We start from the raw sequence: 16,937 nt of genomic DNA on the forward strand, positions 1-16,937 counted from the left end.
AGTTCCACATGCATACGCACAAAGACTCGCACAGAGGCCCATCGACTCGCACAGAGACCCATAGTTCATTATCCTTTCCCCCCGCGCCTCCAATTAGCACGGTTGGTTACGTATGGTGCGAATAAGTTCCACATGCATACGCACAAAGACTCACACAGAGGCCCATCGACTCGCACAGAGACCCATAGTTTGTTGTTCTTTTCCCCCGCACCTCCGATTGGCACGGATGGCTACAATCGCCTATTTGTTCGCACGACTGGATGCGCGCATTGGTGACCGCCGCCTCTTCGGCGAACGATTCGGGGGCCGCAGTTAAATTCCGGCAAACGGAGCGAATGGGCTCCGAACAAGCGAGGAAAATCGAGCCAAACTAAAATAAAAAACCAACCAATTCGTCAGTCGAATCGTCGGGCGGAGAGCGCTCCAGTGCACTTTTCTACCCAACAGCTTGTTAGCACCAGAGCGCATCGTAACAGGAGCTGACAGTGTCAGAATCCAGCCATTTCGCGGAGAGGGGATGGCCGCGTGTCCCCCGGTACCTTCATGGGAACGGCCCCTCGCTTCGCGGACGCGCGACGAGCGTGCTCGTTTTGCCGATCCGTCTAGAGCCAAGCATTTGGCGACCATCGCAGAGGCCCACGTGGGTGACCGATGAATAATCGAACACGCGGACAAGGAGCCCAGCTTTGCACGTGAAAGCGACATGTGTTTTTCGGTCCGTCGGCCGATCCGCAGGCCTCTGGACCGACGCCTCGCGGCAGATTTTGTTTCATGCGGTGAAAACTCTGGAAACCGGTTCCATCTAACTTTTCTCCATGCCGTGTTTTGGTGCGCGCCTCACGCAGTGCAGCGTGCCCCGATCCATGTTCCATGAAGAACGCTCCATTCCACGTTGTGGTGCGCACCTTGCCTGTAGAGCGCACGTGCTCTGCTCCGTGTTCCATTATCCACGCTCAGTGACATGTTGTAATGCATGCATTGCACAGGCTACACGTTAGGGTGCATACATTGCATGGTGGACAGTGGCTCGCTCCATGTTCTGTTTAAAAGCCTTGTTGTGGTGGGTACCTTCCTGGGCTCCACATCACATCAATCCTGCTCCATGCTGTATTGTGGTGTGCACGTTGCATAGTGCACACAAGGCTCCACTACATGTTGCATCAAGCACGCTCCATGCCGTGTTGTTGAGCAAATGCACTGCACGCCACAGGGCTCCGCTCCCATGTTCCGTCAAGCACGCTCCGTGCCGTGTCGCGATGGGTGCTTTGTACGACACGCAGTGTTCCACTCCGTGTTCCGTCCAGCACGCTCCATGCCGTGTTGTGCAGCACACCACAGGGATCCGCTCCATGCTCCGTCGAGCACGCTCCAGGCCGCGTCGTGAAGCACACCTTGCACGGCCGGGCACGCGCATAAGAGACTCCGTGCGAGAGCGAGCTTGACAAACCGGCACGGGTCAAACGGAAACCGGGCAGCCGGCAAAAAAAAGCCCGATTGCTCGTCTGTGTGCGAGTCTGGTAATCACGCGGTGTCTTTTTATAATGCCACCCCCCCTCCTCCCCCTTACCACCCCCCCCTCCTCCTCCTTTACACCCCCCCCCCAATCTCTTCACTCTCAGCTAAAGATGAGGGATGGGCTCTGCCAAGCGTACATCAAGGTATCGGTGTCCGCGCCGTCGGTCTACTCCGTCAAGCGGGGGGGGGGGGGGGGGGTGGGGGGGTTAACAACAAACGGCGTCGGCGCACGATGTGGTTGGTGGTGGGGCTCCAGAGGTCAAGGGATCGGAATCTGAATTTTTGAGTTTTGTTACGCTGGAGGAGGAATCCGATGAGCCTATGAAGCTCTTTGACACGGACGTTACGACGACGAACAATTGCGAAAGCGCGATTGGAGTGCAAAGCGTTGGAAAAGTAGACGAATCACTTTTAAAGTATACGAATAAAGACTTAAACTCTTTTTATCTTCTTCTTGGTTCTTTCGGTAAGGTCACGTAGAAGGGAAATAATAAAAATAAAACATAATAAAATACAATTCTCAATTCTGGTGAGAATTGTATTTTATGTTTTATTATTTTATTATTTCCCTTCTACGTGACTTTACCGAAAGAACCAAGAAGATGAATCCCTGCAGTCACGAAAGCTTTAAATCGAAATTTATTAGCTTCTTTTTCAAAAGTAACCTGGCCACCAGTGATAGCTGAACGAAGCGGAAAGGCAAAACGTTCATATTCTTAGGTTTTTTCGGTAAAGTCACGTAGGTAAAAAATTAAAATTAATAAAATAAAAATAAAAATCACGACGTTTCGGAGGCAACACAAGCTTCTGGCTTGTGTTGCCTCCGAAACGTCGTTATTTTTATTTTATTTTTATTTTATTAATTTAATTTTTTTTACCTATTGTTCATAATCAACGATTTTTGGGTTTATTATGAACAATATTGGTCGCGAAAGCCTACGTGTTAAACCTTTTTTTACCTACGTGACTTTACCGAAAAAACCTAAGAATATGAATCCTTGCAGTCACGAAAGCTTCAAATCTAGAATTAGGCAAAACGTTGTTGTAGTATTTAGAGGTGGCCGCGTTTGGCTGCAATGTCAGAGCCACTGAACCACCGCCGCTGAGACCCTGGGTTCGAATCGTGGGTCCAATCGTCCCCCGCGATTTAAACCGAAGTGCGCTGCGTTTGTTTGGGGTTGCTCCTCGCCGCTTCGGGGGCCTCCGTTCATCACCCCCCACCCCCTCGCCGTCGACGGCACCGCGATCGCGTGCATGGCCCGCCGTCTCGTCTTGTCACGTCGCTGCATGGACGACGACGGCTGTGGGGCCATGACGTATGTGTGCCTTCACCACCCCCACCCCACCCCCCCAGCGCTCTCCACAGCCGTACGGAGGGGACCCTGCATCGTGATGTTTTGCATGTTTGTGTTTTGAGTTGCGTAATCTCGTCTTTTTGTTTACGCGGCTAAAAGCTTGCACGTGCGCAGGTCCGTTCCAGAGGTTTCTGGAGGCCCCGGGGGCAGATTTCCGCATGTGTGGGTCCCCTCCGCCCCCCCCCCCCCCCCCCCGTATTAGCGTTGAGCAAATTGCCCGTTTTGCTCCACCGCTCTGGGTGTGACCCTGCATGCATGCGTGCGTGCGTGCGTGCAACCTGTACACGGCAGTGTCTTGCTTGCTCGACGTTCTCGGGAAGATTCCGGAAAGCGTGCGCGCCCCCCCCCCCCGCTCCTCGTGGTCCTGCGGCGGTGTTTTGTGTTGTTGCTCGGGCGAGGTTTGCATGCGCTTGAGTGAGTTGTTGTTTTGTTGGCATGCACTGCGTCCTTCCTGCCGGGGGAAAACGACCGCGATGTCATCTCATCTGTTGTTTGGGCGGCACGTGACGCGGTTGTCGACTGGCACGGTTGGCGACGCACGGCGCGAGAGAAGTCCAACAGCACGCGTGCGCACGAAGCGTCCATGCGTGCGCGTGGTTGTTCTTCCTTGTCCTCGACGTGACCGGGCTTACGAATTGGACGCTTTTCGCCGCCACCGCCGATTCGATTCCATATCCCGGTGCGGCAGTTGAAACAATGGGGTCAAGTTTATTAAATACCTCCCCCCCCTCCTCCCCACATCACCGTCTGCCTCTGGCCAGCCCAGCGGTACAAGGCGGGCGCGCCACAATTCGCCGATTGGCAGTTCGATGGCGGTGGTGGTGGTGGTGGTGGGGGTAAAGTGTGGCTAACTTCCCACCCTCTTCCAATAAACGTGGCCTTTGTGGAAGAGTAAGCCAAATACCGTCGGGAGAGCCCGCGGTTCCGAGCCCACGAACGCTTCACAAACGAAGCTTGCGGACAGCTTCTCTCTCACGGCCTTGCGGGCTGGCGACACACAGCTTAGCAGCCCCGCTACCTTAGAGAGGTGGTCGCTCCATTAACCCCCCCCCCCCCCGTAGCTCCCTGTAGTTGGGGGCTTCCCCCCCCCCACCCTCAGCAGCGTCTCCAACAAAATGATCGCCACTACTGCCACCACTAACGTCAGAAAAATATCCCCCGTATAGCCTTAACAGGCTGTAGGGGCAAGTGCTGTTAGCGAGCACCTATGAAGGCCAGAACGGTACACAGGGGGTGGGTGGCCAGCACCACGCCCGGCCGCCGTTGTCTCCCCAGTGACGATGTTTACTACACCCCGCACCGGGTACTCATTTGAGGCTGAGTCGACCTAGGGGAGGCCCGGGACCGGTTCAGATAATCGTCACTGGTATTGGCCGTGAACGGGAATCGAACCCGGGTCGCCGGGTTCATAGCGCAGCGCGCTAACCGCTACACCACCGCTCCCCACCGTCACCACTAATGTCACCGCTACCGTCACCGCTACCGTCACCGGTCAAGCGTCATCGCTTCCCTCCCGCTTAACGATGGACCAGGAGGCGGCGAGTGAGTAACCTGCTGCGTGTGTGTGTGCTGCGTGTGTGTGTGTGTGCTGCGTGCGTGTGCTGCGTGTGTGTGTGCTGCGTGTGCTGTGTGTGTGTGTGCTGCGTGTGTGTGTGCTGCGTGTGTGTGCTGCGTGTGTGTGTGTCCTGCGTGTGTGTGTGTGTCCTGCGTGTGTGTGTGTGCTGCTTGTGTGTGCCTGCGTGTGTGTGTGCTGTGTGCGTGTGTGCTGTGTGTGTGTGCTGTATGTGTGCTGCGTGTGTCTGTGTGCTGCGTGTGTGTGTGCTGCGTGTGTGTGCTGTGTGCGTGTGTGCTGCGTGTGCGTGTGTGCTGCGTGCGTGCTGCCTGCGTGCGTGCGTGCGTGCGTGCCGCCCCCGGCACGGACGCAGGCGGTGGTGGAGGTGGTGAGCAACCTGCTGCGCGAGGACGCCGTGTGGGCGTGGCGCGACATGAACGGCACGGAGCGAGCGCACACCGCCACGCTGCTCGCCGACTCGGTGGAGGAGGCAGCGTTTGTGCTGGCCGACCACCTCCTGCACCCCGACAACGTCACCGTCGCCGCCGACAACGTCGGTACGTGGCAGAGGTCGCAACCGGGTACCCGATACCCGTACCCTACCCGATACCCGAATACCCGTTTGCGACCCTGGTGCGGCCGGGTACGGGTAGGCCGTGAGTCACTGAAGACGGAAGCTTGTGTTGCCTCCGAAACGTCGTGATTTTTATTTTATTTTTATTTTACTTTTATTTTACTTTTATTAATTTAAATTTTTTACCTACGTGACTTTACCAAAAAAACCTAAGAATATGGTGAGTCACCGTTTGTCACTCATCTCCCAATGTCTTGTCTCTTCTCACAATTCAAGTTCCTAGAATCAACCCACCCGCGCCTGCAACAGGGCTTTATCCCAGAGGTCGCAATCGGGTACCCGATACCCGTACCCTACCCGATACCTGGCTACCCGTACCCGGCCGGGTATCGGGTAGGGTACGGGTACCCGTTTGCGACCCTGATGCGGCCGGGTACGGGTAAGGAATCAAAACCCGTTTGTGACCTCTGGTACGTGGGGGGGGGGGGAGCGGTGCCCAGGGTCGCGCGCTGACAGGGGGCGGCCGTCTCGCGGGGGGGGGTCAAGGGTCAGCGCGGGAGCCGGTGAGGGTTGTGTTGAGGTGGCCGAGTGGCGTGGAACGGGGGGGGGGGCGGTGGGGTTGAAGATGGTGAGCCGGCGCTGCTGAGTTCCGTCTGTTCGGCTTGGGGATTAAAGCGGGGCGCGAGCCCTGGTCAAGTAAAAAAAAAAATGGCCCAAAGTATGCTGATAAACCCTTTCACGTTCCGAGACATCTTCAAGTTTTAGGGTGGGAGATCACCGCCGATTCTCGGAACATGCACGCGGCTCTGCGTTGAATTAGCTTTTAAAGACGCCGTTAATCACCGCAGAGAACTGTAGCGACACGACCACCGCCACTCGACGATAACTGGCGCCCAAACTGTGCCACACGGCCTCTCCCGCGTGGCCTTGCGGGAGGCCTCGGTACGTCTTCCGACCTGAAGACGTCCACGTACGTCATCGCAACGAAATCGGAAGAAAAACTGAAGATGTTGACGTACGTCATCGCAACGGAATCGGAAGAAAAACTGATGATGTTGATGTACGTCAACGGATTGGAAAAGGGTTCAACCGGCATCTCAAGCGCAGTGAGTGGATGGTGTCAGTTCTCTCACCAACGGCTCACATGGATGATGGCTTATATAGAGGCCCATAGACTGACTCCAAACAGACACCCATAAACTGAAATGGAGTTGTGAATGAACAACAACGTGTTCATTTACGGGAATAATTTTATCGAAATCTGTCTCTGTCCTCACCCCATTTCTCCCCCCCCCCCCCCCGCTTCCCCCCACCCACCCGCCCCCCACCCCTCCCCGTCCTCAGTGCTCACCGTGTCGGTGCTGAACACGGAGGGGCCGTTGCGGGACTTCACGTTCCCCCGCGATGAGGCGACCGAGAGGGCCGGCAATTCGGATCGCCCCGACGGCGGCGGCGGCGGCGGCGGCGGCGGCGGCCGTGGTGGCGCCACGAACCCGTGGCATTCTGGGAACCGCATCACGCTCACGGCAAACTCCATCAAGCTGAACAGCCGCAACGGTGAGCTGCGGGCAGAGGTCGCAACCGGGTACCCGATACCCGTACCCTACCCGATACCCGGCTACCCGGCCGGGTACGGGTACCCGTTTGCGACCCTGGTGCGGCCGGGTACGGGTACGGGTAGACCGTGAGTCACTGGTGAGTCACCGTTTGTCACTCATTTCCCAACGTCTTGTCTCTTCTCACAATTCAAGTTCCTAGAATCAACCCACCCGCGCCTGCAACATGGCTTCATCCCAGAGGTCGCAATCGGGTACGGCCGGGTATGGGTGCGGGTACCTGTTTGCGACCCTGGTGCGGCTGGGTACGGGTAAGGAACAAAACCGGTTTGCGACCTCTGGCTGCGGGGGTCACGTTCAGCGGTGCGGGGAGGGGGAGTAGGGAGAGCGGGGAGAGAGCGGAGGGAGAGCGGGGTGAGATAGGAGAGATATTCTACTGGACATCTGCTAAAAAAAAAAGAGCTTGATAGCTCATGGGATTCCTCCAACGTGAAATAAATGTTCCGAATCTTGTTGCCGTGGGCGCGCCTAGGCGTGACGAAGCTGGTGTTCACGACGTACGACAACCTGGCGCTCTTCCTGAGCACGGACAACGCGACGCTGTCGGCCAACGCGTCGCAGCAGACGAACCGCTCCCTCGTGGTCAACTCGCCCATCATCTCCGCCTCCATCAACAAGGAGTCGAACCACGTGTTCCTCAGCGAGCCCGTCGTCTTCACGCTCAAGCACAACGTGGTGAGCTCGTGGAGGGGGGGCGTGTGGGGGGGTGGGGAGGGGGTGGGTGAGGTTGGAGTGGGGGGATGGGTGGTGGGGGTAGTGAGCTTGGGTGGGGGGGGGATGGGGTGGGAGGACTGGGGGTGGGTGGGGGGGACAGGGGGTGGGGTAGTGAGCTTGGGTGGGGTGGAGGGACTGGGGGTGGGTGGGTGTGTTGGGGGGGGGGTAGTGAGCTTGGGTGGTGGGGGGGGCACGGGCACCCGGGGTCGTCGCTTGCTCAGCTGGCAGGGTTCACAACGGTCACGTGGGAGACGCTGCTGTTGAGCACCGGGCACGGCTGAGAGATGCCTGGGTTTGGATTTTTCACCGGCGATGTCGCGATTCCACGGCGGCTAGGAAGTGGGACAGGGCCCTGCCGCCGGGACCCTTGCTAGTAACTGATGATGCTGATTCTTGTCGTGATGCTGCTGATACTGCTGCTACTGCTACTCTTGTTTCAGCTGATCTTGATACTGCTGTTATTGCTGCTGCTCCTGCAATCACTGCTGTTACCTTTGCTGCTGATGCTGCGAATATTGCCACTGCTGCTGCTGCTGCTGCATCCGATGCTTCCACTTTTACCAGCAATGCCACTGTTGGTTGATGCTGTCTCTGCCCGTGATGACGATGCTGCTGCTGATGATGATGATGACGCTGCTCCTGCCTGCTGCTGCTTCTGCTGCCCATGATAGTGCTGCTGCTACAGCTCATGCTGCTGCTAATGATGATGGCGCTTCTGCTGCTGCTGCTGCTGCTGATGATGATGATGACGCTGCTCCTGCCTGCTGCTGCTTCTGCTGCTCATGATAGTGCTGCTGCTACAGCTCATGCTGCTGCTAATGATGATGGCGCTTCTGCTGCTGCTGCTGTTGCTGCTGATGATGATAACGCTGCTCCTGCCTGCTGCTGCTTCTGCTGCCCATCATAGTGCTGCTGCTACAGCTCATGCTGCTGCTAATGATGATGGCGCTTCTGCTGCTGCTGCTGTTGCTGCTGATGATGATAACGCTGCTCCTGCCTGCTGCTGATGACCATGATAGTGCTGCTGCTACAGCTCACGCTGCTGCTAATGATGATGGCGCTTCTGCTGCTGCTGATGATGATGATGGCGCTTCTTCTGCTGCTGTTGCTGCTGATGATGATGATGGCGCTTCTTCTGCTGCTGATGATGATGATGATGATGGCGCTTCTGCTGCTGTTGCTGCTGATGATGACGATGCTCCCACCGCCGCTGATTCCGAGACTCTTTAAGAGCGGCCCTTGAATGACGAGCTGGGCTCCGTCCTCCCCCCTCCGCCCCCCGCCCCTCCCCCAGACGTCGGACCACTTCAGCCCCAGCTGCTCCTTCTGGAACTACTCGTCGCACACCATGAGGGGCCACTGGTCGAGCCACGGCTGCAAGCTGCTGTCCACCAACAGCACGCACACCACGTGCTCCTGCAACCACCTCACCAACTTCGCGGTGCTCATGGCAAGGCACGATATCGAGGTGCTGAGAGGGGCGGGGTGGGGGTGGGGGTGAGGGTGGTGATTGGTGGTGATGATGGTAGTGATGGTGGTGATGGTGATGATGGTGGTGGTGATGGTGGTGATGGTGATGGACGAGTGGTGTCGGTCGTGGTGATGGTGGTGATGATGGTGGTGGTGATGTTGGCGGTGGTAAAGTTTGGATGTGGTGGTGGTGAGGGTGGTGAGGGTGGTGAGGTTGGTGATGATGGTGATGGTGATGATGGTGGTGATGGTGGTGGTGATGGTGGTGATGGTGGTGATGATGGTGGTGGTGATGTTGGCGGTGGTAAAGTTTGGATGTGGTGGTGGTGAGGGTGGTTAGGTTGGTGATTGGTGGTGATGGTGATGATGGTGGTGGTGATGGTGGTGATGATGGTGGTGGTGATGTTGGCGGTGGTAAAGTTTGGATGTGGTGGTGGTGAGGGTGGTGATTGGAGGTGATGATGGTGATGTTGGTGATGGTAAAGTTTGGATGAGGTGGTGGTGGTGGTGAGTGGTGAGGGTGGTGAGGTTGGTGATGTTGGTGGTGGTAAACTTTGGATGAGGTGGTGGTGAGGGTGGTGATTGGAGGTGATGGTGGTGATGTTGGTGGTGGTAAAGTTTGTATGTGGTGGTGAGTGGTGAGGGTGGTGAGGGTGGTGGTGGTGGTGAGGGTGGTGAGGTTGGTGATTGCTGGTGATGGTGATGATGGTGGTGATGGTGGTGATGATGGTGGTGGTGATGTTGGCGGTGGTAAAGTTTGGATGTGGTGGTGGTGAGGGTGGTGAGGGTGGTGAGGGTGGTGATTGGAGGTGATGGTGGTGATGTTGGTGGTGGTAATGTTTAAATGAGGTGGTGGTGGTGGTGGTGAGGGTCGTGGGGGTGGTGAGGGTCGTGAGGGTGGTGATTGTTGGTGAAGGTGATGGTGGTGGTGACGCTAAATTTAGATAAGGTGAGGGTGGTTAGGGTGGTGAGGTTGGTGATTGGAGTTGATGGTGTTGGAGCTGGTAAGTTTGGATGAGGTGGTGAGATGAGGTGGTGGTGGTGGTGGTGGTGGTGGTAAAGGTGGTGACGGTGGTTGATCGGAGGTGATGGTGTTAGTAGTGGTGGTAAAGTTTAGATGAGGTGGTGGTGGTGGTGGTAGTTGATTTGATGGTAGTAATGTTTATGCTGTGGGGGAGCGGTGGCCTAGCGGTTAGGGCGCTGCGCTACGAACCCAGCGACCCGAGTTCAGTTCCCACTCACGGCCACCAACACCAGTGACAATTATCTGAACCGGTCCTGGGCCTCCCCTCAGTCGACTCAGCCTCAAATGAGTACCTGGTGCAGTGTGTAAACATCGCCACTTGGGAGACACAAGGCGGCCGGGCGTGGTGTTGGCCACCCACCCCCTCGTGTGTAGTGCCAGCCTTCATAGGTTCAAGTTCATCAAGTTCATCAAGTTCATTTATTAGGTATAGCCCTGTGAGCCATTCGGCTCTTGAATCGGGTGCAACCGCATCGAACAAAAAACAAAAACATGAACAAAAAAACATCTTAAAGTGAATACGTGACTGAGTGCAAACAGAAAATCCAAGGAAAGACAGCAAAATATTGCAGGAAAAAAACACCGTACACCAACGCTGTGTGCAAAAATCCCAGTGGGATGCAAGTCAAACAACCAACAACTACTTGCTAACAGCACCTGCCCCAACAGTCTGTTGAGGCCTATATGGGGGGGGATCTTTGTCTTTGTCATTCGTTGTCCACCTTTTTAGATGTAAATCCCGATTGACAACTAACTTCTTCAAGAACTTATTTTTGTGTTCTTTTTGTTGTCCTTCCCCCGCACCTCCGATGACATCCTCACGCCTCCGTCTCTCCGTGCGTGCATCTGTCCGTGCGTGCGTCTGTCCGTGCGCGCGTCTGTCCGTGCGCGCGTCTGTTCGTGCGCGCGTCTGTCCGTGCGCGCGTCTGTCCGTGCGCGCGTCTGTCCGTGCGCGCGTCTGTCCGTGCGCGCGTCTGTCCGTGCGCGCGTCTGTCCGTGCGCGCGTCTGTCCCATGCGTGCGTCTGTCCGTGCGTGCGTCTGTCCGTGCGTGCGTCTGTCCGTGCGTGCGTCTGTCCGTGCGTGCGTCTGTCCGTGCGTGCGTCTGTCCGTGTGTGCGTCTGTCCCGTGCTTGCCTCTGTCCGTGCGTGCGTCTGTCCGTGCGTGCGTCTGTCCGTGCGTGCGTCTCTCCGTGCGTGCGTCTCTCCGTGCGTGCGTCTGTCCGTGCGTGCGTCTGTCCGTGCGTGCGTCTGTCCGTGCGTGCGTCTGTCCGTGCGTGCGTCTGTCCGTGCGTGCGTCTGTCCGTGCGTGCGTCTGTCCGTGCGTGCGTCTGTCCGTGCGTGCGTCTGTCCGTGCGTGCGTCTGTCCGTGCGTGCGTCTGTCCGTGCGTGCGTCTCTCCGTGCGTGCGTCTGTCCGTGCGTGCGTCTGTCCGTGCGTGCGTCTGTCCGTGCGTGCGTCTCTCCGTGCGTGCGTCTCTCCGTGCGTGCGTCTCTCCGTGCGTGCGTCTGTCCGTGCGTGCGTCTGTCCGTGCGTGCGTCTGTCCGTGCGTGCGTCTGTCCGTGCGTGCGTCTGTCCGTGCGCGCGTCTGTCCGTGCGTGCGTCTGTCCGTGCGTGCGTCTGTCCGTGCGTGCGTCTCTCCGTGCGTGCGTCTGTCCGTGCGTGCGTCTGTGCGTGCGTGCGCCAGTACGGGGACCGTGCCCACGAGCTGCTGCTGCTGGTGATCACCTGGGTGGGCGTGCTGGTGTCCCTCGTGTGCCTCGCCATGGCCACCTTCACCTTCTGCTTCTTCCGCGGCCTCCAGAGTGACCGCAACACCATCCACAAGAACCTGTGCCTCAACCTGCTGCTCGCCGAGCTCCTCTTCCTGCTAGGCATCGACAAGACTCAGTACACGGTGCGAACACACGCTCGCATGCTCGCTCGCACGATCGCCCACTCGCCCGCTCACCCGCCCGCTTGCCCGCCTGCCCGCCCGCTCCCTCCCTCTTGCCCACTCCCACCGACTTGTGTTCTCACCCACTCACCTACTCACCCACTCAACAACTCACCCACTTAACCACTCAACCACTTACCTACTCAACCACTCATCTACTCACCCACGCACCTACTCACCCACTCGCTCACACACTCACTCACCCAATCAACCACTCGCCCACTCACGACTCGCCTACTCATCTACTCACCCACTCACCTACTCACCTACTCACCCACTCACCCACTCACCCACTCACCTACTCACCCACTCACCTACTCACCCACTCAACCACTCACCCACTCACCTACTCACCTACTCAACCACTCACCCACTCAACCACTCAACCACACACCTACTCACCCGCTCGCCTACTCACCCGCTCGCCTACTCACCCACTCACCTACTCACCCACTCAACCACTCAACTACACACCTACTCACACGCTCACCTACTCAACCACGCAACCACTCAACCACTCACCTATACACCTACTCACCCGCTCGCCTACTCACCGACTCACCCACTCGCCTACTCACCGACTCACCCACTCGCCTACTCACCCACTCGCCTACTCACCCACTCGCCTACTCACCTACTCGCCCACTCGCCCACTCACCCACTCACCCGCTCGCCTACTCACCCACTCACCTACTCGCCTACTCACCCACTCACCTACTCACCCACTCACCCACTCACCTACTCACCCACTCACCTACTCACCCGCTCGCCTACGCACCGACTCGCCTACTCACCCACTCGCTCGCCTACTCGCCCATCCTCTCACCCACTCACTCGCTCACTCGCTCACTCGATCCTCTCTCTCTCTCCGTGTGTCTCGCCCGTTCACCCACTCATCTTCTCGCACTGGCGCTCTTTCATCCGCTCACACGTTCACCCACTCGTTCTCGCCCACTGTCCCATCTTGCCCACTGTCCCTCTCTGCCGCTTGCCATTTCCTTCGCACATCCGCTGACACGCTCACCCGCTCACACACTCACCCATCTCACACGCTCACCCATCTCACACGCTCACACACTCACCCGCTCACACACTCGCCCATCTCATGCACTCACCCATCTCACGCACTCACCCACTCACCCACTCACCCGCTCACACACTCGCCCAACTCACGCACTCACCCACTTACCCGCTCACACACTCGCCCATCTCACGCACTCACCCACTCACACGCTCACCCACTCACCCACTCACATGCTCACCCACTCACCCTGTCGTCCACTCACCCTCTTGCTAGCTCGCACTGCCGTTCACTCGCCCTCTAACCAAAGTGTCCCGCTGTTCGCCCACTCACCCTCATGCTCATCCGCTCATCCGCTCACCCACTCGCCCTTTAATCCACTCACCCACTCGCCCACCAACCCGCCCTTTCTTACCGTCCTCTCACTCGCTCACCATCTCACTCGCTCAGCCGCTCACCCACCCGCCCTGCGGACCCACCGTCTCGCTCGCCCACCCTCCCTGGCGAGGTTCTTTGTGTTACTGAGTGACACCTGCTGTGTGGTGTTACCTTCATGTGGTCTGAGACCGTTTCGTTGATTTTTGCTGCCCTGCCCAATCTTGATGAATAGAAAAATAATGCACGCTTATATTTTAATCACGTTCCGTTCACGTTCAGTCACTCGCTTGCCACTTTCTCTATTTTAGAACTCGCTTCTGAAACAAATTGTGTAACAGCCTGGGAAACATATGAATTGTTTATTTTTGTTCGTGACGTGTTTTACCTTTCCTCTACTTTGCACTCCTATCGCGTTGTTTCGTATTCGTACTCTTTGTTTTTTTCGGTAAAGTCACGCTTGCGTTGCGCCCGAAACGTCGTGATTTAATTTAGTTGTTTGCATTTATTTTATTTTATTTTTTCACCCACTTGACTTTACCGAAAAAACCAAAGAGCATGAATCCTTGCAGTCACGAAAGCTTCAAATCTAAAACTGTTTCGTGTTTGTTTTGCTGTTGTAAACTCGCCGACCCCCTTGACCCCCAACCGGTGGACATCTGCGAGACGAGGGCTTCTCGGTTCATCGGATTTCCTCCCTCCACGTCCAAATAAAGATTCCGATTCTGTCTTCTTGGTTCTTTCGGTAAAGTCACGTAGAATGGAAGTAATAAAATAATAAAAATAAAACATAATAAAATAATTCTCACGACGTTTCGGCCACAACGCAAGTAATAAGACTGTCTTCTCGACAGACCTGTTCTCCACCTGAGGACGGCTGCTTGCGTTGTGGCCGAAACGTCGTGAGAATTATTTTATTATGTTTTATTATTTTATTATTTCCATTCTACGTGACTTTACCGAAAGAACCAAGAAGATGAATCCCTGCAGTCACAAAAGCTTTAAATCGAAATTTTATTATGTTTTATTTTTATTATTTTATTACTTCCCTTCTACGTGACTTTACCGAAAAAACCTAGAAGATGAATCCCTGCAGTCACGAAAGAAGCTTTAAATCAAAATTTTATCATGTTTTATTTTTATTATTTTATTATTTCCATTCTACGTGACTTTACCGAAAGAACCAAGATAGATGAATCCCTGCAGCCACGAAAGAAGCTTTCAATCGACATTCCACTTCTATACAACACCAACCCCCCCCCCACCCCCTCCCCTACAGGTGGCGTGCTCCGTCCTAGCGGCGCTTCTGCACCTGTTCTTCTTGGCGGCGTTCGCGTGGATGTGCCTCGAAGGCGTGCAGCTCTACCTCATGCTCGTCGAGGTGTTTGAGGGGCGCCGCGCGCGCCGCAAGTACTTCTACCTGCTGGGCTACGGCCTGCCGCTCACCGTCGTCGGGGTCTCCCTCGCCGTCGACTACACGGGCTACGGCACCGAGCGCGCGTTAGTCACGCCGCCGCCACCCCCCCCCCTTCCCTCTCCGCCGCAGTCCGTCGTGCCGGGACGGCGCCCGGGTTCTTGCCGGCTGGCGCTCCGGCACTCTAACTGGTGCCCGGTCTTGCCGGATGGCGCCCCGGCTTGCTAACTGGAGCCCGGTGTTGCCGGTTCACGCCTGATGTTGCCACCCGGCACCCGGGCTTGCTGACTGGTGCCCGGTCTTGCCGGCTAGTGCCGGGTCTTGCCAGCTGGCATCCCAGCTTGCTAACTGGAGCCCGGTGTTGCCGGTTCACTCCTGGTGTTGCCACCTGGTACCCGGGCTTACTGGCTGGTGCCCGGTCTTGCCGGCTAGTGCCGGGTCTTGCCGGCTGGCGCCCGGTCTCACCAGATGTCTGGAATGTCATCACATACAGCAAATGACACAAATGTGCCCCAATGTTACCAGATGGGGGCTGAAGTGCTACTGAACGGTGGCAAATGTTGCCAGTTGCTGGCAAATGAAACCAGATACATGAATGCGCTATCCCGGCCTTGTCAGGCTAACCAGGCGACCGTTTGTCCTCTCTTCCGTTCTGCAGCTGCTGGCTCAGGACCGACAATCATTTCATCTGGAGTTTCCTCGCGCCCGTGGCCGCCATCATCTTCGTGAGTAGCGTGCGTGCGCGTTGTGCCGGGGACAGGGACGGGTACGGGGGGGTCGTGGTGAAGCTTCCGGCGTCGTCCTCCCGCCAGCGAGACGCGTCGCCGTGTCTGCTGCTCTAAGGACGCGTGCGTGAGAGTTCCCGCGCTGAACGTGATGCGATTCCCACATTCGTGTTGAGCGTGAATTCCCTTGAAATCGTCTCGAGCCAAAATCCCGTCCAGATCTAAAACGCGAATTGCAGGTGAGCACTTCTGATTGCGACGCTAACGCGCGTTAGCCGTGCTAACACGCGTTAAGCGTCGTGTATGTGGACCAGAGCCCACTGCCGTTGCCGTAGCCTGGAAAGTGAACCTGGTTTCCAACTCGTTTTAAATAACCCCAAATTGTAGGCATCCATTGCCAAATTACATTGACTACATTCACCTTCTTCTGATCTTGGCACCTGATAGGCTCAGTGAGGACGTCACCTCTGCTGCTCCGTTTAAGAGCGAAACAGGAGGAGGAATTTCGATTTAAAGCTTCTTTCGTGACTGCAGGGATTCATCTTCTTGGTTCTTTCGGTAAAGTCACGTGGGATGGAAATAATAAAATAATAAAAATAAAACATAATAAAATAATTCTCACGATGATTCGGCCACAACGCAAGCAGCCGTCCTCAGGTGAAGAACAGGTCTGTCGAGAAGACAGCGTCTGTCTTCTCGACAGACCTGTTCCTCACCTCGTCGTGAGAATTATTTTATTATGTTTTATTTGTATTATTTTATTATTTCCATTCTACGTGACTTTACCGAAAGAACCAAGAAGATGAATTGTCTTTGAGTTGTGCGCCTTTTGGCGTCATCTGGTCCAACATCACGTGAGACTAGGCTCTAAGGAAAGCTGTCTCGGGTGTGGACCAATCAGCTTCAAGGACAGTGCATACATTATCAGAGTTATGTTTTTTGTTTGCATTACGACTGCAGGTATTGTGGTCTATGCAAACATGACTCCTTGTAAAAAAAAAGTGTCAGTTTTGTTGCCAGATAGAAGGGTAAAAAAAACAATTATCGCGTCTTACGGACCGTTGACTCGTGTGTGCGTGGCGCGCGCGTGTGCTGTGTATCACAGGTGAACTTCGTGTTCCTGCTGATTACTCTGTACAAGATGCTGCAGCATTCGGCGCCAATCAAGCCCGATGGCAATCGACTCGAGAACATTAAGTGAGTGATGGGGCCGGGTGTTGGGGGGGGAGAGGAGCGGGAGGGAGGGAGGGAGGGAGGGAGGGGGGGGTGGTTCATCACTTGAAGCGACCGCATTTTCCGGGAGGCTCAACCGAGACACACGGTGGGGTGCAGCTGGCAGTTTCCCCGTCAGCCCACTTTTTGACCGACCGGGCAGAAGCCTCTTAGGTTTTTTCGGTAAGTCACATAGGTGAAAATAAATAATAAAAGATAAATAATATAAATAATAGAAATCAAATAATGAAACCACGACGTTTCGGGGGCAACACAAGCTTCCGTTCTTCAGGTGGAACCGTCACAGCACGATTGCTGTTTCGAGTAATTTAATATTTGTTATCGTGATTTATTATTTTATTTCTATTATTCCTTCTATTATTTTTGTTTTTTATCTTTTATTATTTACTTTCGCCTACGTGACTTTACCGGGAAAAA

General features: G+C 55.7%; 1 protein-coding gene across 3 annotated transcripts in view; it reads left to right on the forward strand.

Annotated features, from left to right (window-relative positions):
• The window catches only part of LOC144717267 (adhesion G protein-coupled receptor L2-like), a 199,985-nt gene that overhangs the window by 163,703 nt on the left and 19,345 nt on the right, over nt 1-16,937 (forward strand). For all 3 annotated transcript variants that reach the window (XM_078592680.1, XM_078592681.1, XM_078592679.1), the window contains exons 11-18: nt 4,796-4,979; nt 6,341-6,553; nt 7,085-7,287; nt 8,621-8,794; nt 11,504-11,713; nt 14,428-14,648; nt 15,221-15,287; nt 16,393-16,484. In XM_078592680.1, the coding sequence (XP_078448806.1) occupies nt 4,796-4,979; nt 6,341-6,553; nt 7,085-7,287; nt 8,621-8,794; nt 11,504-11,713; nt 14,428-14,648; nt 15,221-15,287; nt 16,393-16,484 (1,364 nt within the window). The remainder of the gene's footprint in view (nt 1-4,795; nt 4,980-6,340; nt 6,554-7,084; nt 7,288-8,620; nt 8,795-11,503; nt 11,714-14,427; nt 14,649-15,220; nt 15,288-16,392; nt 16,485-16,937) is intronic.

Source organism: Lampetra planeri, chromosome 3 (assembly GCF_965212315.1).
Source record: "Lampetra planeri chromosome 3, kcLamPlan1.2.h2, whole genome shotgun sequence".
NCBI lineage: Eukaryota > Metazoa > Chordata > Hyperoartia > Petromyzontiformes > Petromyzontidae > Lampetra > Lampetra planeri.